General features: G+C 40.6%; 1 protein-coding gene across 1 annotated transcript in view; it reads right to left on the minus strand.

The window, feature by feature from the left end:
• Nucleotides 1-7,572: 7,572 nt before the first annotated feature.
• Nucleotides 7,573-17,090, minus strand: part of CNNM2 (cyclin and CBS domain divalent metal cation transport mediator 2) — a 147,399-nt gene continuing 137,881 nt past the window's right edge. The window contains exons 10-11 of the mRNA XM_042459817.1: nt 15,010-15,213; nt 7,573-12,356 (exon numbers count right to left, since the gene is read on the minus strand). Coding sequence (XP_042315751.1) covers nt 12,147-12,356; nt 15,010-15,213 — 414 coding nt within the window. The 3' untranslated portion in view covers nt 7,573-12,146. The remainder of the gene's footprint in view (nt 12,357-15,009; nt 15,214-17,090) is intronic.

The raw sequence follows: 17,090 nt of genomic DNA on the forward strand, positions 1-17,090 counted from the left end.
ACCCATGCTTCAAGGATGAAAGATGGGATGTAAAAGTACTTCAATATCCAGCAGAGCTGTCAGACTAAGGGCTAGAACAGACCGACAGCTTCAGCTGGCTCTAAACTGGCTTGGGAGCATGGCGTTTGAAGTCGCGCTGGTGATTACATGCCGGGCAGCTTCGGGGTGACTTGGGGGCGTGGCATCAGACTCCACGCACCCTAGAGCTGGCAAAAAGCCAGCTCTAGAAGGAAAGGGGCGGCTTTAGGAGTGGATTTTTTCCACTTCTTATTTGGGGCGGAAGCTGGCTGGATTGAGACCGCAGTGCGTGGTTGCCACAGCCCCAATCCAGCCTTAAATGGGGTGGCTCCAAGCTACCCCATGGGGGCCATCTGTTTCACCCCTAAGTCACACTTTCATTCCCAGTTTTTTTGTGCTCCTTGGGGGAATTCCGGCAGTACAAACTAGCACTTGGGTTTTAACCAGGTAAACACTTAACCTTTGAAATCATGTGATGATACTTAGGTATCCTCATTGACTCTCCTTTCTAACTGTCCTGACTAATTTCTAAGAAATATAGTTACACTGCTCCCAGTCACTCCTTCTGGCAGCTTACAAGATCAGTTGGGTCTAGAATACCAACTGGTTGCAACTCTGTTCCTGTTCTGACTCAAGTAAGTCTGTCCTCTGCATACAGGGAGAAGAAAAACTTCCATGCCAAAATGTAGTGTCCAACCAAGTATGCTTCTATTGCAGTCATTATTGCTTTTCAGGATATTCCATTTAGAAAAAAGGATTTTGCCTGCTGGGAAGTAGCAAAGCCCCATAAAATGCCCAGTGGATTGAAGATTGCCCATTTTTTCTTCTGAAGCTTTCTTCCTTTGCCTTTGATATTCGGAGAGAAGTGAGAGATATGTTGTGAGCCTACCATATACTGGGGAGGAAATGCATTTCCATATGCCAGTTATAAAAGCTTTCTTGTTCTCACAAATGAAAGTAACCAAGTCTTCCTGCTTCTATATACTTTGACTTGCTGTAATGCTCTCACCATACAGAAACTACCATTGAGGGTAGTGATCTCCTGGTTATCTCCCTGCTTTCCCTCGGCCAGAGTCCATAGGATACAAAATCTGGACTGGCAAAGACAAACTATGAAGAGGTACTCACTGTATAATTGAAGGGGGGGGGGAGCATTAAGATACATGTACATGTAAAGATTTTTTTTGTAGTTGGCCTTCACTTGTCTATACTCAACAAATCTGTGGTGTTGCTCCCCTCAAAATAAGTTACACCGTGAGTACTGTATCTCCCTTGCATAAGCTAAATTGAGACATTAGTCAATTGTAGAAACAGAGACAGGATATCTTTTGAAGAGATGCTGGCATTTCTCCCATACGCACTTATATGTATGTCCTATTATAGAATACCTAAAGTCAAGAGAAGACACACAGGTTTTGATCTGATGCTTGCATGAGGGCAGGAGGAAAGCACTTGGGTTGTTGGTTCAAGAATGTAATACATAGCTATCAGATTTATAAAAACAACAACAAATGGCACTTTTAATATTATATAGAAACAAGACAAGCAGGAAGGGAACACAAAGAGCTGCCATGAATAGGATAAAAAGAAATTGGGGGGGAGGGGGTAGTGATGGGATCCATAGAGTACTTATTAAAACATACAATTCTAAAGTTTCCCTTCCATGTTAGAAGAAATGTAACCAGTGTGTACGCTGACTCTTAACTGGAACCTGTCAACTTTTTTCCTGCTCTCTAGAAATGGAAACTAAAGGAACATTGACAGATCTGCCAGTAACTATAAGTGGGCTACCAAAATACTCTCAAAAGCACAAGTCTTTCTCTATTCTTTAAGCTACTAATAATTAAACATTTTCCAAGTTGCCCTTTGTAAATAAAATGAAGCTTGCAGTGAAAAAAAAAATCATGAACAGGAAAACAACAGGGAAAAATCATTTATCTAATAGAAATACACCTTTTCAATAAAATCGCAAAAATATACAGATAAATCAGGTTCAAAATAAATAGAAGTTGAAAATCTGTAATACCACTAAGTAATTCATTGGGTTATTAGTCATTTATGAAACATATACATTTCATTTGTGCTTTTTAAGACTTTATACAAACATAGTCAATGTGGAATACTGTCAGCAGAATATTACAATTCTGGAAGAAATTGAATAATTTACAATATGATACAATTTAACAACAATCCCACATGATGGGAAAGTACAGAGGTTTTGGGATGCAGCGGTATATGGAAACAAATTGCAGTCTTAAAAAGCAATGCCATGATAAGTACTGGTAGTCTATGCAGCATGAGGATTTTGAAAGCAAAAGGATGAACTGCATAGGAATGTTTGTTTTTATATGGGACTAATAATATATGATGACATAACACAGAATGCTGTGACTTCTATCTAGATGGAAAATAATTTACACACTGCCCCTGAGAAGAAATTGTTTTTGAAAATTAGGAGCTTTGGTTTTGGAATGATATACTCCCATATTTTGTGAAATCCTAAAAGGCATTTTCTTGCTACTGTACTTTAAGGAATTATGGTATCTGCTGGGGTTTGGCTCCAGGGCTCCCCGTGGATACCAAAATCCACAGAAGCCCAAGTCCCATTAAATACAGTGGCATAGTATAACTGTGATCCTGATATAAAAACGCAAAATCAGGGTTGTGTGTGTGTGTTTTTTTTAATTTATATATTTTTGGAATATTTTCAAACCATGGATAATTGAATCTGCTTTTTCCCTTCAGTTCAGTGAGGTACAGTCAGGGGACAAATACTTGATAACTGCCATATTTGATCTAACTTTTATGGAGAGTGATTTGGGGAGTATAAATACAGCATTGAGCACACTTTCATAGCAAATGAAATGTATTACATTGAACAAACAGGATAGCAGCCACAGAAATTGTACTCGCATAATAAATGGTCAGTTAAAAACAAGGCAGCAGATGTCCCTGAAGTACATCATGGATAAACAGGACCCACAGGAGTCCCTGACAACAACTACTCTTGTTCTGGAGTCTCAGCTGCACCCTCCGGGGGCCTACTTCTCACTATGGAAGGCACGAATGGAAGTAGGTGGGCCTAGATTGCAACAAGTCCTGCAACTCAGGAACAGCACAAGCAGGACCTCAAGTGCAAGATGTTTTGCAAAGAGGCTTAGAACAGGGGTAGGCAACCTGCGGCCCGCGGGCCAGATGCAGCCCGGCAAGGCCTTGGGACCGGCCCCAGCCCGGTATTGCCGCTGGGGCCTTTGGGGGGCAATTGTCTATAGAAGCCTCAGAAACATGCATTTATATTAACATTTTTTAAAAAACCAGCAAATTTTTTAACATGTCCTCTGTTTTTTTAAAAAAGTGTCTTCCATTTGAAAATTTTGTCCTACATTTGTCCTGATTTATTTATATATTTAATTTTTTTTAAAAAATTATTTAATTATTTATTTTTTTGGCTTCGGCCCCCCAGTTGTCTGAGGGACAGCAACCCGGCCCCCGGCTCAAAAAGGTTGCCTACCCCTGGCTTAGAAGAACCAGAATCCTCTTGGTGACAGACACCAGTAGAACTCCTGGTTATGCAGGTATATGTCACTTTTGAAACATCTTGAAAGAAGGTATCCTGTACCTCCTATCATAATACCCTCAAGCTGGGAGCACAAAACACCTCTTCCCCCACCTGCCCCTTGCACACCGGGGGAAGAAGAAACTATTTTAGCTGGGAGCAGAATCTGTGTTCCTTCTTCCCACCACGCGCAAGGACAATTTGAAAATACCCAGTGCACCATGTAGCTGATCAGCAGCTAGGAAAGATGGGACAGTGCTTGTGAGCCCTTCAGCTGGTGTTGCACACCCCAGGAGGGTGTAACCTCTACTTTGTAGACAACAGCATAGGTACTCTGGTGGATAGTTGGGTTCTGCCAACAGGCACATGCATGCCATGGTCTGACTTTTAACTGTCACAAGCTCTAAAGTAATGCTTCTCAGCCTTTGGTCATCCAGATATTTTGGACTTCCAACTCCTAGAAACTGAAGTAAACATGGCCACTAGTCAAAGAATGAAATCTAAAACTCCTGAAATATCACCCACTTTTCTAAAGGCTGCAGGGAAGAGCAAAATTTACTGTGATGAAAAGGACAGAATTTTGCCACAACCAGGTATGAGGAGAAAAAATGCTACACAGAAAATTAAAAATCTCTACGTGTGAGTTGCAGAGACCACAAAAAACAAAGTATTTGTTCCATCCTAGTCTTCAAGATAACTTCATTTTTAAGGAAAAAAATAGATAAATGTTACATGTATCTATCTACCCATAACATCTTGTTTGACACTAAAAAGTTGGGCTCTATACCTGACTAATTTGGCAGTAATTCCCCTGATTAAAATGACAGCACCATGTAAATCACTGTATTACTGTGTATGTACATGTGTGTATAAGAGGAGGGGAGAGAGAGAAACAGGACAAGATCCAGATGAAACCTTAATTTCTCACTATCCCAATCCTGCATCTGGAAGGGAAAAGTTGAGACAGAAGGCAACAATTCAAGAGGAATCAGTGTTTCTCAGTTCCTCCAATTGTAAAAAATGAATAGCAATCCTACATTGTTTCTATATTATCAATCAGGTTCAGTTGCTGCTCATTTAATTCAAGGACCCACCAGAAGATTGCATTTCAAACCCTTTGCCAAAAGGCAACCCATTGGTATTAGCAGCATTGGCACTTCAGCTAGAGACAGGCACTTCAGTGGGGAAAATTCCAGCTGCCAGCACTGACTAGATAAAAATAGGTAGACTGGTGAAACCTGGGTGAGAAGGACTCATGTCACAATGGACCTGATTGACTTGAAAAGCAGGGGGAACTCTGCTGAAGAGGGACCGTTGTCAGGACCATTGTGAATATGCATGTAATTTACCCAGTAATTGAGTCAGACATCAAATAATAAAAAATTACATGTGGTTGGGAGTCCACTTCAGATGCATTTTGCATCAAATCATGGAGAAGGAATGAAGCAGCAAGCTTTCTTTTTTCCTTTGATATTTTAGGACCCCCAGTATAGCTGTTTATGGCTAAGGCTATATATTGGAATTGGCCCAACAACAAAGACAAACTACATCAGAAGCACCAGGGTGGGCATTACAGAGGAGGAAAAGAAGCTCAATGATGGGGAGGGGGAGGACACTGCACCAGAATCAAATTGCTCTTTACCAGTTGTTACACATCCCAGGAGGACACCATGGTTTGAAGTTTCTAAGGCCTGCTGCCGCTGCATAGAACAAGGGTAGCACTCACACATGTCGGGGGGGGGGGTTTTTCCCCCGGGTGTTGTGTGAGACTAAAAAGGGTTTCACCTTATTTCTGCGTCACATTTCCATTGGTTTGTGGCAGTTTTTTGGGGGGGGGGGGAATCAGGGCGCTCAGTCATAATTCTGTGTGCATCTGGGGTCCTTTCAGACTGATATTTTCTTACCAGAAAAAAAACAAACCCACAATAACTACAACAGGGTTCAGTCTAATAACTTAGCTTTTGTCTGAGGTGTACAGACATAATAATAATTAAATGCAGGGTAATATTGGTGTTTCAAACAACTGAACATCTACTCATCTTTGGCCTCCTTCCCCTAACAGCCATGTGGTGCATGTTGTGTGTGCCTTCAAGTTGTCTGTCATCTTATGGCGACCTTATAAATTTAAGGGGGTTTTCTTAGGCAAGGAATACTACTAGTTCCTTCCTTTGGTTAGCATTCAAAGTCATAGAATCGTAGAGTTGGAAGAGACCGCAAGGGCCATCCAGTCCAACCCCTTGCCATGCAGGAAATCACAATCAAAGCATCCCTGACAGATGGCCATCCAGCCTCTGTTTAAAGACCTCTAAGGAGACTCCACTACACTCTGAGTTTGTTCCACTGTCGAATAGCCCTTACTGCCAGGAAGTTCCTCCTAATGTTGAGGTGGAATCTCTTTTCCTGGAGTTTGCATCCATTGCTCCGGGTCCTAGCCTCTGGAGCAGCAGAAAACAAGTTAGCTCCCTCCTCAACATGACATCCTTTCAAGTATTTAAACAGGGCTATCATATCACCTCTTAACCTTCTCTTCTCCAGGCTAAACATCCCCAGCTCCCTAAGTCGTTCCTCATAGGGCATGGTTTCCAGACCCTTCATCATTTTGGTCGCCCTCCTTTGGACACACTCCAGTTTCTCAACATCCTTTTTAAACTGTGGTGCCCAGAACTTAAAAAAGATGTTGAGAAACTGGAGCGTGTCCAAAGGAGGGTGACCAAAATGGTGAAAGGTCTGGAAACCATGCCCTATGAGGAATGACTTAGGGAGCTGGGGATGTTTAGCCTGGAGAAGAGGAGGTTAAGAGGTGATATGATGGTGCCTTTGAGTTTTTGAAACTACAGTACTTTAAAACTCATGTTCAGTGGTATGCCCACAATTTGCTACAAGTAACATTTTAGAGCAGCATGGAGAAAAATGATAGCAATGGTTAATGTACAAACAATGATGAACGGGATCATATGGTGGAGTCACTATATAGGTGCAATTTCAAAGGAGCTTTCAAAGTCTGGTACAGTCATTCCTCAATGGTTTTCTCCCAGGCAATGAGACCAGAAGCAGCACACTTTGTTTAGAAAGATCACATGAAACCCCAAAGTTGAACAAAGCTCCTTTTTGCTATTCAGTCAGACCCACTGCCACTGTGTCTCTGAATTCCCCAGTAGTCCCTCAACTTGCATCTGTCAATCCCTGACCCAGAGGGCCAGTGTCTTTTTGTTGTTGTTGTTGCATGGCAGAGGGTTGTTATTAGGTCCCCCCCTCCCAATGCTATCATGACCCTACTCAATTTTCCTGCTACTGAGCTGTTAAAATTTCAAAATCTCCCTCCAGTACTAAACCATGGCAAATCCAATGTGAGTGTGAGGATAAAAAAAAAAAAGAACAGTACACTTTTCATGCACTTGAAAGGATCAGATGCTATTTTCACTTTTTCTAGATGTCATCCTTTAGATGTCTAGTTGCTATATCCCAACTTTCTCCAAGAATTGGGGCTCAAGTTACAAGTAAAAAGAAAAGTGGGTGAGAGAAAGAAAAAAGATACATACATTCACGAATAAAGCCACATTATGTATTGCTATACAGAAAGAGAGCTATTGTGGTGCAGTAGTTTGAGCACTGGCCTACAACTCAAGATCAGGGTTCAAATCCCCGCTGGCACATAAAAACCCACGGAGTGATCTTGGGCAAGTCATACTGTCTCAGAGGATGCCGATGGCAATGGCGAACCCCCTCTGAAGAAACTTGCCAAGGAAACTATGGCCTGTTACAGACTGCCAAAATAAAGCTGCTTCGGGTCTCTTTAAAGGAATGCTGTTTAAATAATGCATGCATCCTAAGAATCCAGAAGCTGCACCAAAGCTGCACTCCAGTGCTTAGGAATGGAGTGTGGCTTTGGCGCAACCTCCGGACTCTTAGGACCCATGCATCATTTAAATAGCATACCTCCAAAGAGACCCGAAGCAGCTTTATTTTGGCAGACTGTAACAGGCCTATGATAGGTTCACCTTAGGGTAGCAAAAGGCCCAAAATTACTTGAAGGCCCACCACCACAACCATCACAATATATAGAAAGATACTTGGACATACTTGGGCAACACTGCCACATCTTGTACCTCCACAAGTGCATAGGAAAATTGTGAGTTGTACCAATTGAAACATTTGCACTGTAGTCTTGGAGGTTACTGCCAAGATTTGTTTCTTCAAGAAAGGCATACATACTCATGTGGGACACTAGAAGTGTATGAGTGTATAATGGGTCTTTTTACACATTGGTCTTGATCTGCCTAGCCCTGAGCCCCTCCCAATTTTCTAGCTAATGCCTACATAGCCTAACGGTCGGAGCTTTTTCTACTTGGACATGTGTAGTGTGGGTAGGGATTTCCACCAAAGATTGCCCAGCTCCAGAATGTTCTGAAGAGGGAACTCTGTAGGCACCAAGACTCATTTGTGTGATTTCTCAGAGATCACTAAGGAGAGCAATGATTCTCTTCAGGTCCTACACACCTATAAGATAGGAAAACTGGACACACAAAAGCCTATGATGCCTCCTCTTGCTCATAAATGTATGTTTTCATGCTTCATGTGATATCTGTAAGAGTTACCATGAACTAATTATTCTTTTCCCAAAACTTGCCAACACACATTAAAACAAGAATGCAAGGTCTCATACTGTTCAAAGGCATTTACCATACTCTGCAAAATTTATTCAGAGTTAGGTGTTTAGAACATTATCAAAAATCTTGTTTCATAAAGAACTTTGTTTAAAAAACTGTTCAGTTCCAGAAAATAAAACAAAGGCTGAATAGCCACTACTTGATAAAAAAAATTACCGACTGCACTTAACCAGAAAGATGGGGGACTAAAAGCAGCAGGAGTCAGGAAAGGAAAGTTACCAGTTTCATTAATTGGATATTTTATCAGGACTTGAGTATTAAAGAATAGTAATAGAATAATCTGGCGGACTACTTTGCATGCTGCTTTGTGGCATCTGAGTGGAAAGGGCTCCAAGGATCCCTTTTCAGAACCTTTCACAAGTGATGTAAAGCAAACATTTTTCTTCTGTATGTGTTCTATTTTTTTTAACGTTCTGAAATAGTTGCTATAATCATTAGGTAACATGGGAAACGTATTCTGAAATTATTCGAATAATATTCCTAGGGACATTGGCTAAATTCGTATTGCCTGATGTGCGTGAATTTTCTGTATTACATTTGAATGCACATATATAGATATATGTTCATTCAAGTCTAGAGCACTATGGAACAGAGAGATCTCTCACCAGAAAGAAGAGGACAACTGCTATGAAAATGCTGACATCAAGTGACATCAAGGAGACGAGTTCTGTAATGCTGTCCATTATCTGAACTGAGAACATCCTCACATAACCTGGCTTTGGCTGGTGACCTCATTTAAGTATTCGGTTGCTGCACATTCTGTATCACAGAAAAACTGAGACGAGACTTATCCAAATCCCAGGATATAGAAACCTGTCATCGACCTCCCAACTTTGTATGTTCCCTTCCAGGCCTTATTAATTGCAGTTACAGGGTAGTAAGAATTCAACACTTTAAAAGAAGACCCTACAAAAGGTACTTATGATAGATCAGGAAAATTATTTGTGCATCTTTACTTTGTAGACTTCAGTGTGTGTGATGAATAATATATTTTTAAGACAGAGAAATGCATGAAATATTGAAATAAAATAAGAATCCCATTCGTGCTCAATTATTTTTCTCTCTTTATGATACAAAGGTGGTAAGTAACTGCAGCAGGGGCCAATTTTTGCTCCTGTGCCAGGCTTCAGCACCCCATATTGGTTGGAAATAAGCTGAAGACCACAACCTGAATTGAGTTCTGGTTGCTATTCCTGGGATTGATGGTGGGGGAATTGGATTAGGTAGGCTTGAGAATTGTTTAAAGGTTTTCAGGAGGCCTCTAACAGAGGTGATTTCTCTTTTCTGGGTGTTCCCCCCCAACTCAAAAAAGTGTGTGTGTGCAAATGCATGCACATGGTCTGAGGATATCTGGAAGGCTGCAAAAAAGGTGGGAGTGGACACTTTTCTCACCTGTGTTACACTGTGCCAGCTTATAATGGAGACATTTTCAACAGTACTTTACCACTCCCAAATGCAGCACTGTGAGACTGCTGTGGCAAGAAACACAGAACCTCCTCTGCACTTACCTTTAAGTACTTCCAGGCAACCCTAAAAATGTTGTCAAAAGGAGAGATAAAGAAAAATAAAATAGAAAAATTTTAAACTTCTCCCTTAAAAAATGAAAAGGTCCAATTTTTCCAATCATATTGACTCCATAGGGACTTTTCTGAAATGACAGATAAGCTACCTGGGTAATGAAATAGCATCCCTTGCCATCCCTTGTTACACAAGGCTCCATGAAAAAAAGCAACTATTTGTCTCTGTAACTGTTGAGTTACAGCTACAGTACTGTTAAAAACATTATGGAATGAACTTCATGTAGAAACATACAGTAAGTGATGTGGAGAATATACTTTTTCCTAAAAGTATTTGCATGAGCAAATTCATCTCTAAACCTATGATGAATTCCTCCAACCACAGAGAAGATTGTGAGGCATTACTACAACCCAGATTCTGACAAAACATGAATAAAAAGGGGAAAATCAAGATGGCAATAGGAATCACAGTCCATAGATAATGGGGTCTAGCTTTTGTGCAGAACAGGCCCACCTCTCAAGAGATGTATAACAGTTAGCATTATTCAGTCTTCTCTGTTACAAGCAATAAGAAGAGAACAACAATGCTGAATTTTATAATCCTGCATCATCCAGCAAGGCTGCTCAAAGGCATAATCCAGAGAGCTCTGCACCCAAATTTACAGCCTCCTAAACTATGGGCGCTGGGAAATCCTGAAGGGATTGATAGTCTTTTTTTCAGGCCCAGGGAGCCAATTTGTGTTGCTCATTAAAAGCGGTTCCTAAAAAGAGAGAACTGAGAAGTTACAAATGCACTGTATAACAGAAGAAACCATCTGTATAACAGAATCACAACCATCAAACACCGGCTCATTTTATCCTGAAAGACTTTTGCAAAACCTAGAAAAAATGAGGGTGGTTCAATATCCAGTGGCAGGTACCTTACAGTGAAAAAAGCCTCTAGGAGGATTCACTTTGGCTATTAGCATAGCAGCATATTGGGGGGGGGGATTAGTGATTGGTGGGCTGCCTTACCTCTATTTCCAAGGTAGACCCTGTTGAGGAGTTACAAATGCATAACCACCATAGTTATGTGGTTTTACAGTGACTCCTGGCCCAACCCCTCATTTACCATTTATTGAAAAGCAGCCACTGTGATCAATGGAGGTCTGTTCCCCTGTTGCTCTGGAAGCTGCTAACCAAAGTTCTCAGCCCTTCCTGGGGGTGATCTCCATTGTGACAGGCAGAAGCAGGGTCCCTGTTGCAATTTCCCTTCTCATCGGAGATAACCCACACAAGGGGGTGGGTGGAAAGTTCATTTAGCTGCTTTCTGAGCAACACGGGAATGGATACCCATCAACTGCAGGAGTTACTTCCTAGTAAATAGAGACTGGGGACTTCTACAGTCCCCTACTAGGGAATACATAGGGATTATGAACACCCAAAGTTACAAATGCATAACTCTAAGGTTACATGTTTGTAACTCCCCAACAGAATCTCAACCCTGATCTTTGCTCAAATTAAAGGACAGATCAATTATTATGTTGTACCAGACTCTTAATAATAAAAATAAGTCCAGGTAATTACTCAACACAAGTGAGGCAGCAGGGATTACCACCATTACTTCCTCAGATTAAATAAAAATGCTATATGCAGTTCTTTTGGGGAAAGTATTCCCTCTGGAAAAATCAAACATTTGCCTCCATTAGGCACAGGCCAATTTCCCCCTTTACATTCCTGAACTATAAAATACAATCTTTAAAGAGGAATTTTTGCATGCAAAGCCCCAGAACACCTCCTCTCACAGAGGCTGGACAGAAAGAGAACAATCCCCTCCCCAATCTCCCAACAGAGAGGTGACAGAGGTTCCTTAAGTTTCATTCAATCTTTCTTCTTTACAAAACAAATACATTCTAGTACCAATTTGCCATTTCAACAAGGGGAAAAAACAAAATGACAAGGGACAGATAGGACACTGGGGCAAATTCACAACATAGTAAAGTTTAACTGGAAAGGCCCTGTGACATTTAAAACTGCATAATCTTATTTAAAAAAACACAATCTCTCTTTTAACTGGAAAAATAAACATGATTCTGCTCTGGTAGGAAGAAATTTGTTAGGTACGCCTGAAGGGTAGCTTATCCCCAGGCTTTGCGTAGGTATTTGTGTCTTCTTTTTTGTCCTATGTTATATCTCTGAACTACCACTTTTTTTCTTGTTTCTTTCTTCTGTTCCGGGATGGGCATGAAGTCTTTGGTCTCAGAGCACTGGAAGCGCAGGGCTTAGTAAGCACATAGTAATGGTGTCCATCAGGTAGAAGGCATGAGGGAGGAAAGAAACTGGTCCTGCTGAATAGAGCGAGGGCTGGGATGTAGGGCAGATGAAGAATGAGATGCTGTGTGTCTGCTCCTAGATGGCGCCTTCACTGTGCATACTGTGGTTGGACTTGTTGTGAGTTACACAGTTCTGTTCATTCAGCAAATTCGCCATCTCATCTGGCAAACCATCATGCAGTTCTGTAAGAGTCAGTTCTATTTTAGTGGTTTCACTGTCCGAGGACTGAGGTGTTTTATCCATCCGGGATGCCATTAGAGCATTTTGGTATTGCTGTCTTGAGATCTATGCCAAGCACATGCAAACACAGAAAAGAGAGAAGTAACATTTTATTTGCTGTTATTCTCTCTAGGAGAACATGTTCAGCAGCAGCCCATAAATCTCTACTCAACCCAATCTGTCCTTTGCTATCTCAAAATTACTTCATGAACATCTGGAACATTTCTTATATAATGATGAACCAACTGTTTCACACAAAAACATGTATAGTCCATAGCAATTTCTAAGAATTTATAAAAACAAATCCCCCTTTAAGCCATTTTCTCAAAAAAAAAAAAAATTACCATTACATAGTTACTTAGATCTTTGGAGTGAGCAACAATTCTCATGTATTTAAAAACAAGGTAAAGTTCTTCACTCTGAACTGAATTAGTCATATCTTAAGCACCATGCTACACTGTAGCCTACAACCTGAAATAAGATGGGATACCAAATTTCAGAAAATCCTCAAATTGCAAACAATATACTGAATTTAGAAGCTGAAGCAAAGCAAGTAAAGACATAAGGACAGCAGGATATCGTCAGTCATGCTAATTTTTTAAGAAGTGTAAATGTGCACTGATTTTTCAAACTGTTTAATAGGTTTGATGTGAGATGTAATATGAACAAAAGCATTTAAAAACAACAACAATTAACCATCCTGGATATTTGACTATTTTCCATATTACCTACATGGTCCTTTGAACTCTGTAAGGCAAATATAGTCATGTTATTATTAAACAGACATATTTTATGTTCTTTTGAGCAAATTTTGGACTGCTTAGTAACTAAGCATTAATTCTCAAGTGACTTCCAATAAACTAATAAGCAATTTGCACTCAACTGTAACACAAATACTTTCCTGGGCAAGATATTTATGAACATTCAACATTTTTGAGGCAGACATGATGGCAATCTATGGGCTTGTCTAAATGGGTGATTTACATCAAACTCCCCCATGGGCTCACTGCGACCTGTTTACACGATGCAGGGCCAAAATCCCAAATCAGATGCATCTAACCAATTTTGGGTATCCTGCCCTTAACCTGCATTTAAATAATTAACCTTTTCCTGTGAGTTTTTTGCTCTCTTCGCAGCTATGGTGGTTGCTGTTGCTATTTTCACTTGCGGTCCCTGTGAGCTGCCCAGCGCTGCCACTGTGGATGTGAGTTGCTCTGAGGTCAGAACAAGGTACACAGGACTGATGAGTGGGCACCTCATTCTGACCTCAGCAGTGGCACCAGGTGATGAGTGGGGACCATGCAAGAAAACAGCTGCCAGTCATTCACTGCAAGAGCAGAAAACCCACAGCAAAAGAGAGCAGGTAGGGAGGAGATTGTGGGGAATGTCAGGCCAGAATACTCCAGAGGTATCCCAGAGAATTCTGACAAGTGAGGACAGACTCTATGAATACTAAGATGAATAAAAGCCTTTGCTTTCCATTTGAGGAAGAACAAAGAGGGCATAACAACCAAGCATTTATTGCAGCCAAATAGCAGATGCCTGAAAGAGGCTCATGATGTGTGCGGAATGGCTCCACTGAGCTGTAATCTCATATTTGCTCCATTAGCATGGAGAAATGAGAAATTCCTACATACACTTGTATCCCTTTGTGTAATGTTCACCAATGCTATATAGTGCTTCTACTAGCTTTAATGTGCTTGTGATAGCATGGGGAAGACAAACTACTGATGTATCCATAAAATGAGCGTATTAGTGACTTTTTTTGCACGAGGGCTACAAGCCAACAATGGGTGGAGCCAGTACAAAAGATGAGTGGGGCTACCCCCCAATCTCATGCAGAGGCAAGCATGCACAAAGGAGGCACCCACTGACAAACTGACATACAAACCAATTCCACAGGCTAAAATCACTCCACTCACACTAAGGTGGCATGGACAATCTCATATAGCAGATTGAAATGATAAAGCAGAGTTCTTTGTCTCTCATTTACAAGCACAGGTGTGTGGGGAGAGCAGGGCTAGTGAGAGGTGAGATCTGACAGGTGCCATTTGACCTGTGGTCTGGAAACTTTCCATCCCTGAAAGACAACTTAGTTGTGCTGCATTTAGATTGATGATGGAAGAACATATAGAAGGGAAGTTAGTTAACTCACGTACTACCTCAAAGTCATAACAGTTCACACACCATTAATAATATATAGTATAATAACTTATTTAAAAGGCAGGAAGTATTGACAGCCCAGAAACTGCTGAATGGAAGAATGGAAGAAACGAGCATAACATTTCCAAAAGTGTTTTGGAATGCTAATAAGGGGACTGGGAGCACCTATGAGAAAGAACTGGCAGGCAATAGGAGGCAGGTAAAGCTTAGAATCAACAGGAACAGATGAAAGTGCCTTCTACCTCCTGATTTTGCCCCACAAAAGTTTCCATATTTTATTACCTGAGCACACATTGTTTTAGAAGCACATCTTTGTCCAAAAAAAAAAAAAAAAGAAAAAAGAAAAAAGAAAAGAAAAGAAAAGAAAAGAAAAGGGGGGAGGGAGAAGGGTATAATCCCTCCCTGAATCATTCTCACGAGAGAAAATGATGAGCTCCAGCAATCCAAAACAACAAATTCTGGATGCCAGATTAGAGTACAGTCAGAATTACAGTCCATGCAGCATACCATACCAGACTACACCTGTCAGGTGGAAGGCCCTTCTTCCTTTCCTTACCTTGACATATTGAATGTCTGAGATTGCTCTCACTGAGTAGTCTGGAACATACACCTGAACAAATGAAGAGTTCAACTGGTTGTTGCTATTCCCTATTGTTGGTGTCACAGCATCAATGCGATCCCCTCTGCTAAGAGAATCCGAATGATTCAAGCCACAAGAGCGGGGTGGTGATTTGTTTTCAGCTGAAAAGGAGAGTAAAATCTGTTTAAGAAAGAAACTTTAAAGTACAGATCAGATCATTGAGACTAACATCAGTTCATAGGATTGCCTGCCAAGTTATTTGATAATACAGGTTGAATCCTCCTTATTTGAAATGCTTGGGACCAGAAGTATTTTGGGATTTTGTAGATTTTGGAATGCCTGTAATTGCATACACATACATAATGAGATATCTTGGAGATGGAGCCCAAGTATAAACACAAAATTCATTTATGTTTCATATATACTGTACCTTACACACATAGCCTGAAGGTAATGTTATAAAAAAACAAAAGTGTCACTATCTCAGCCAACCATGGTGTTGTTTTTTTGAGCATTTGAGTATTTTGCATTTTGGAATTCTGCATAAGGGAGACTCAACTGGTATACTCCAATAAGAGTTTGTTCAGTACAGAGTTATACAGATGTAGGTACTTTAGTTAGGTTTTCCTATTGAAATGCCTTGTTGCTAGAGCTGCAACTCTGCAAGGTGCACGTTCAAACATACAAATGGAGATAAGAACCACAAGAGTTGGGGTTTTTACTAGCAGTTTCACACCTATTATAAGCAAGCAGTAAAGCCTCTCTGAGATGTGGGAGCCTTTCTATGCTTATCTACTTGTGAGCCCTACAACCACCCCTTTAAAAAAAAACACCTTAAAAACCTTTACTAAAAATGCCCCCATAGAAAAAGGCTTCTCCAGGGGCTAAAATGGTTGCAAGGGTTGAAAATGTTGCCAAATTGCTCTGTACACTACCTAGGGCTGTAGGGGTCCATTTAAAACAAAAAGAAATACCTTTCCTCCAACAAGGCAGTTGCCTACCCCCGAACTACTAGGAATATCCCAGTTTGCAACCAAGAATCATAGTAATCATGCAAGTCCAAGCATGAGGAAGATAGCATTTTATATTTATTTATATGTTTATTTACTTGTTTATTTATTCAGCCTATCCTGGCACAGCATTGGAAAAGCCTGAATTTCCAGGTTTAAAATGAATACTCAGTTTAGAGGTGCTCTAAGAGATATAAAGCTCTCATTTCAAATGAGTTTTGATAGCTAAGGACAAATCACTAGCAAAATACCAAAACTCCACAACATAGTGCACACTGTATAATTTCTGAATCATTTCTGTTCTGTTTCCAGAATGTCTGTATCTGTAATGTCATCTCCCACATTATAGTTTGCCTTTCAAGTTTTGAAAATGTATCGGGGAAGCGTGTAGAAAAGCACAACTACAGACATTTGTAGTAGGGGACAGACAAGACTTTTCTACACTGTTCAAGCATCTTAAATGCCTGAACATTACCACAGAGCTTAACTCTGGCCATTTTTAATTGTGTTTCCACTGAGACATTACACAACTATATTAGAAAGGTAATATCAAACACTGTTCACACAAAGTGGCTTACAGGTAATCCTGTGAAGGCATTTGGGCATTTCAATATTGTGAGCAGGCTGCAAAGCACAGCGATCATGTGGTTAGGATCCCTGGTAGGATTTCAGTGTGTCCTCACACGTCATTCATGAAAACTTTCCAAACAAGCAAGTGTTTGGCAGTTGTGCCTCCATTTCATTTTTCCCATAATTCCTGATACATTATGGTATTTTTCAGTAACTGTGCCATCAGAGAGAGTATGTCACTTAGACCTCTGAGCTGGACAACAAGAGTGGGTAACTAGAGTAGTTTCAAGGGCCAAGTTTTTACGCCAGGACCTGCTGGAGGCCATGCAAATTACCAAAAATGGCCCCCAAATCCAAAGCGACCCAAAAGTGGATTGATTTTCAAAACATGCCATTTTAATTTTTTTAAAAAGATCAGTGCAAACTATTTAATTCAGTTCAACAAATAAAAATGAAAAGGTGACCCTCTGCTCCTGG

This window comes from Sceloporus undulatus, chromosome 3, assembly GCF_019175285.1.
Source record: "Sceloporus undulatus isolate JIND9_A2432 ecotype Alabama chromosome 3, SceUnd_v1.1, whole genome shotgun sequence".
NCBI lineage: Eukaryota > Metazoa > Chordata > Lepidosauria > Squamata > Phrynosomatidae > Sceloporus > Sceloporus undulatus.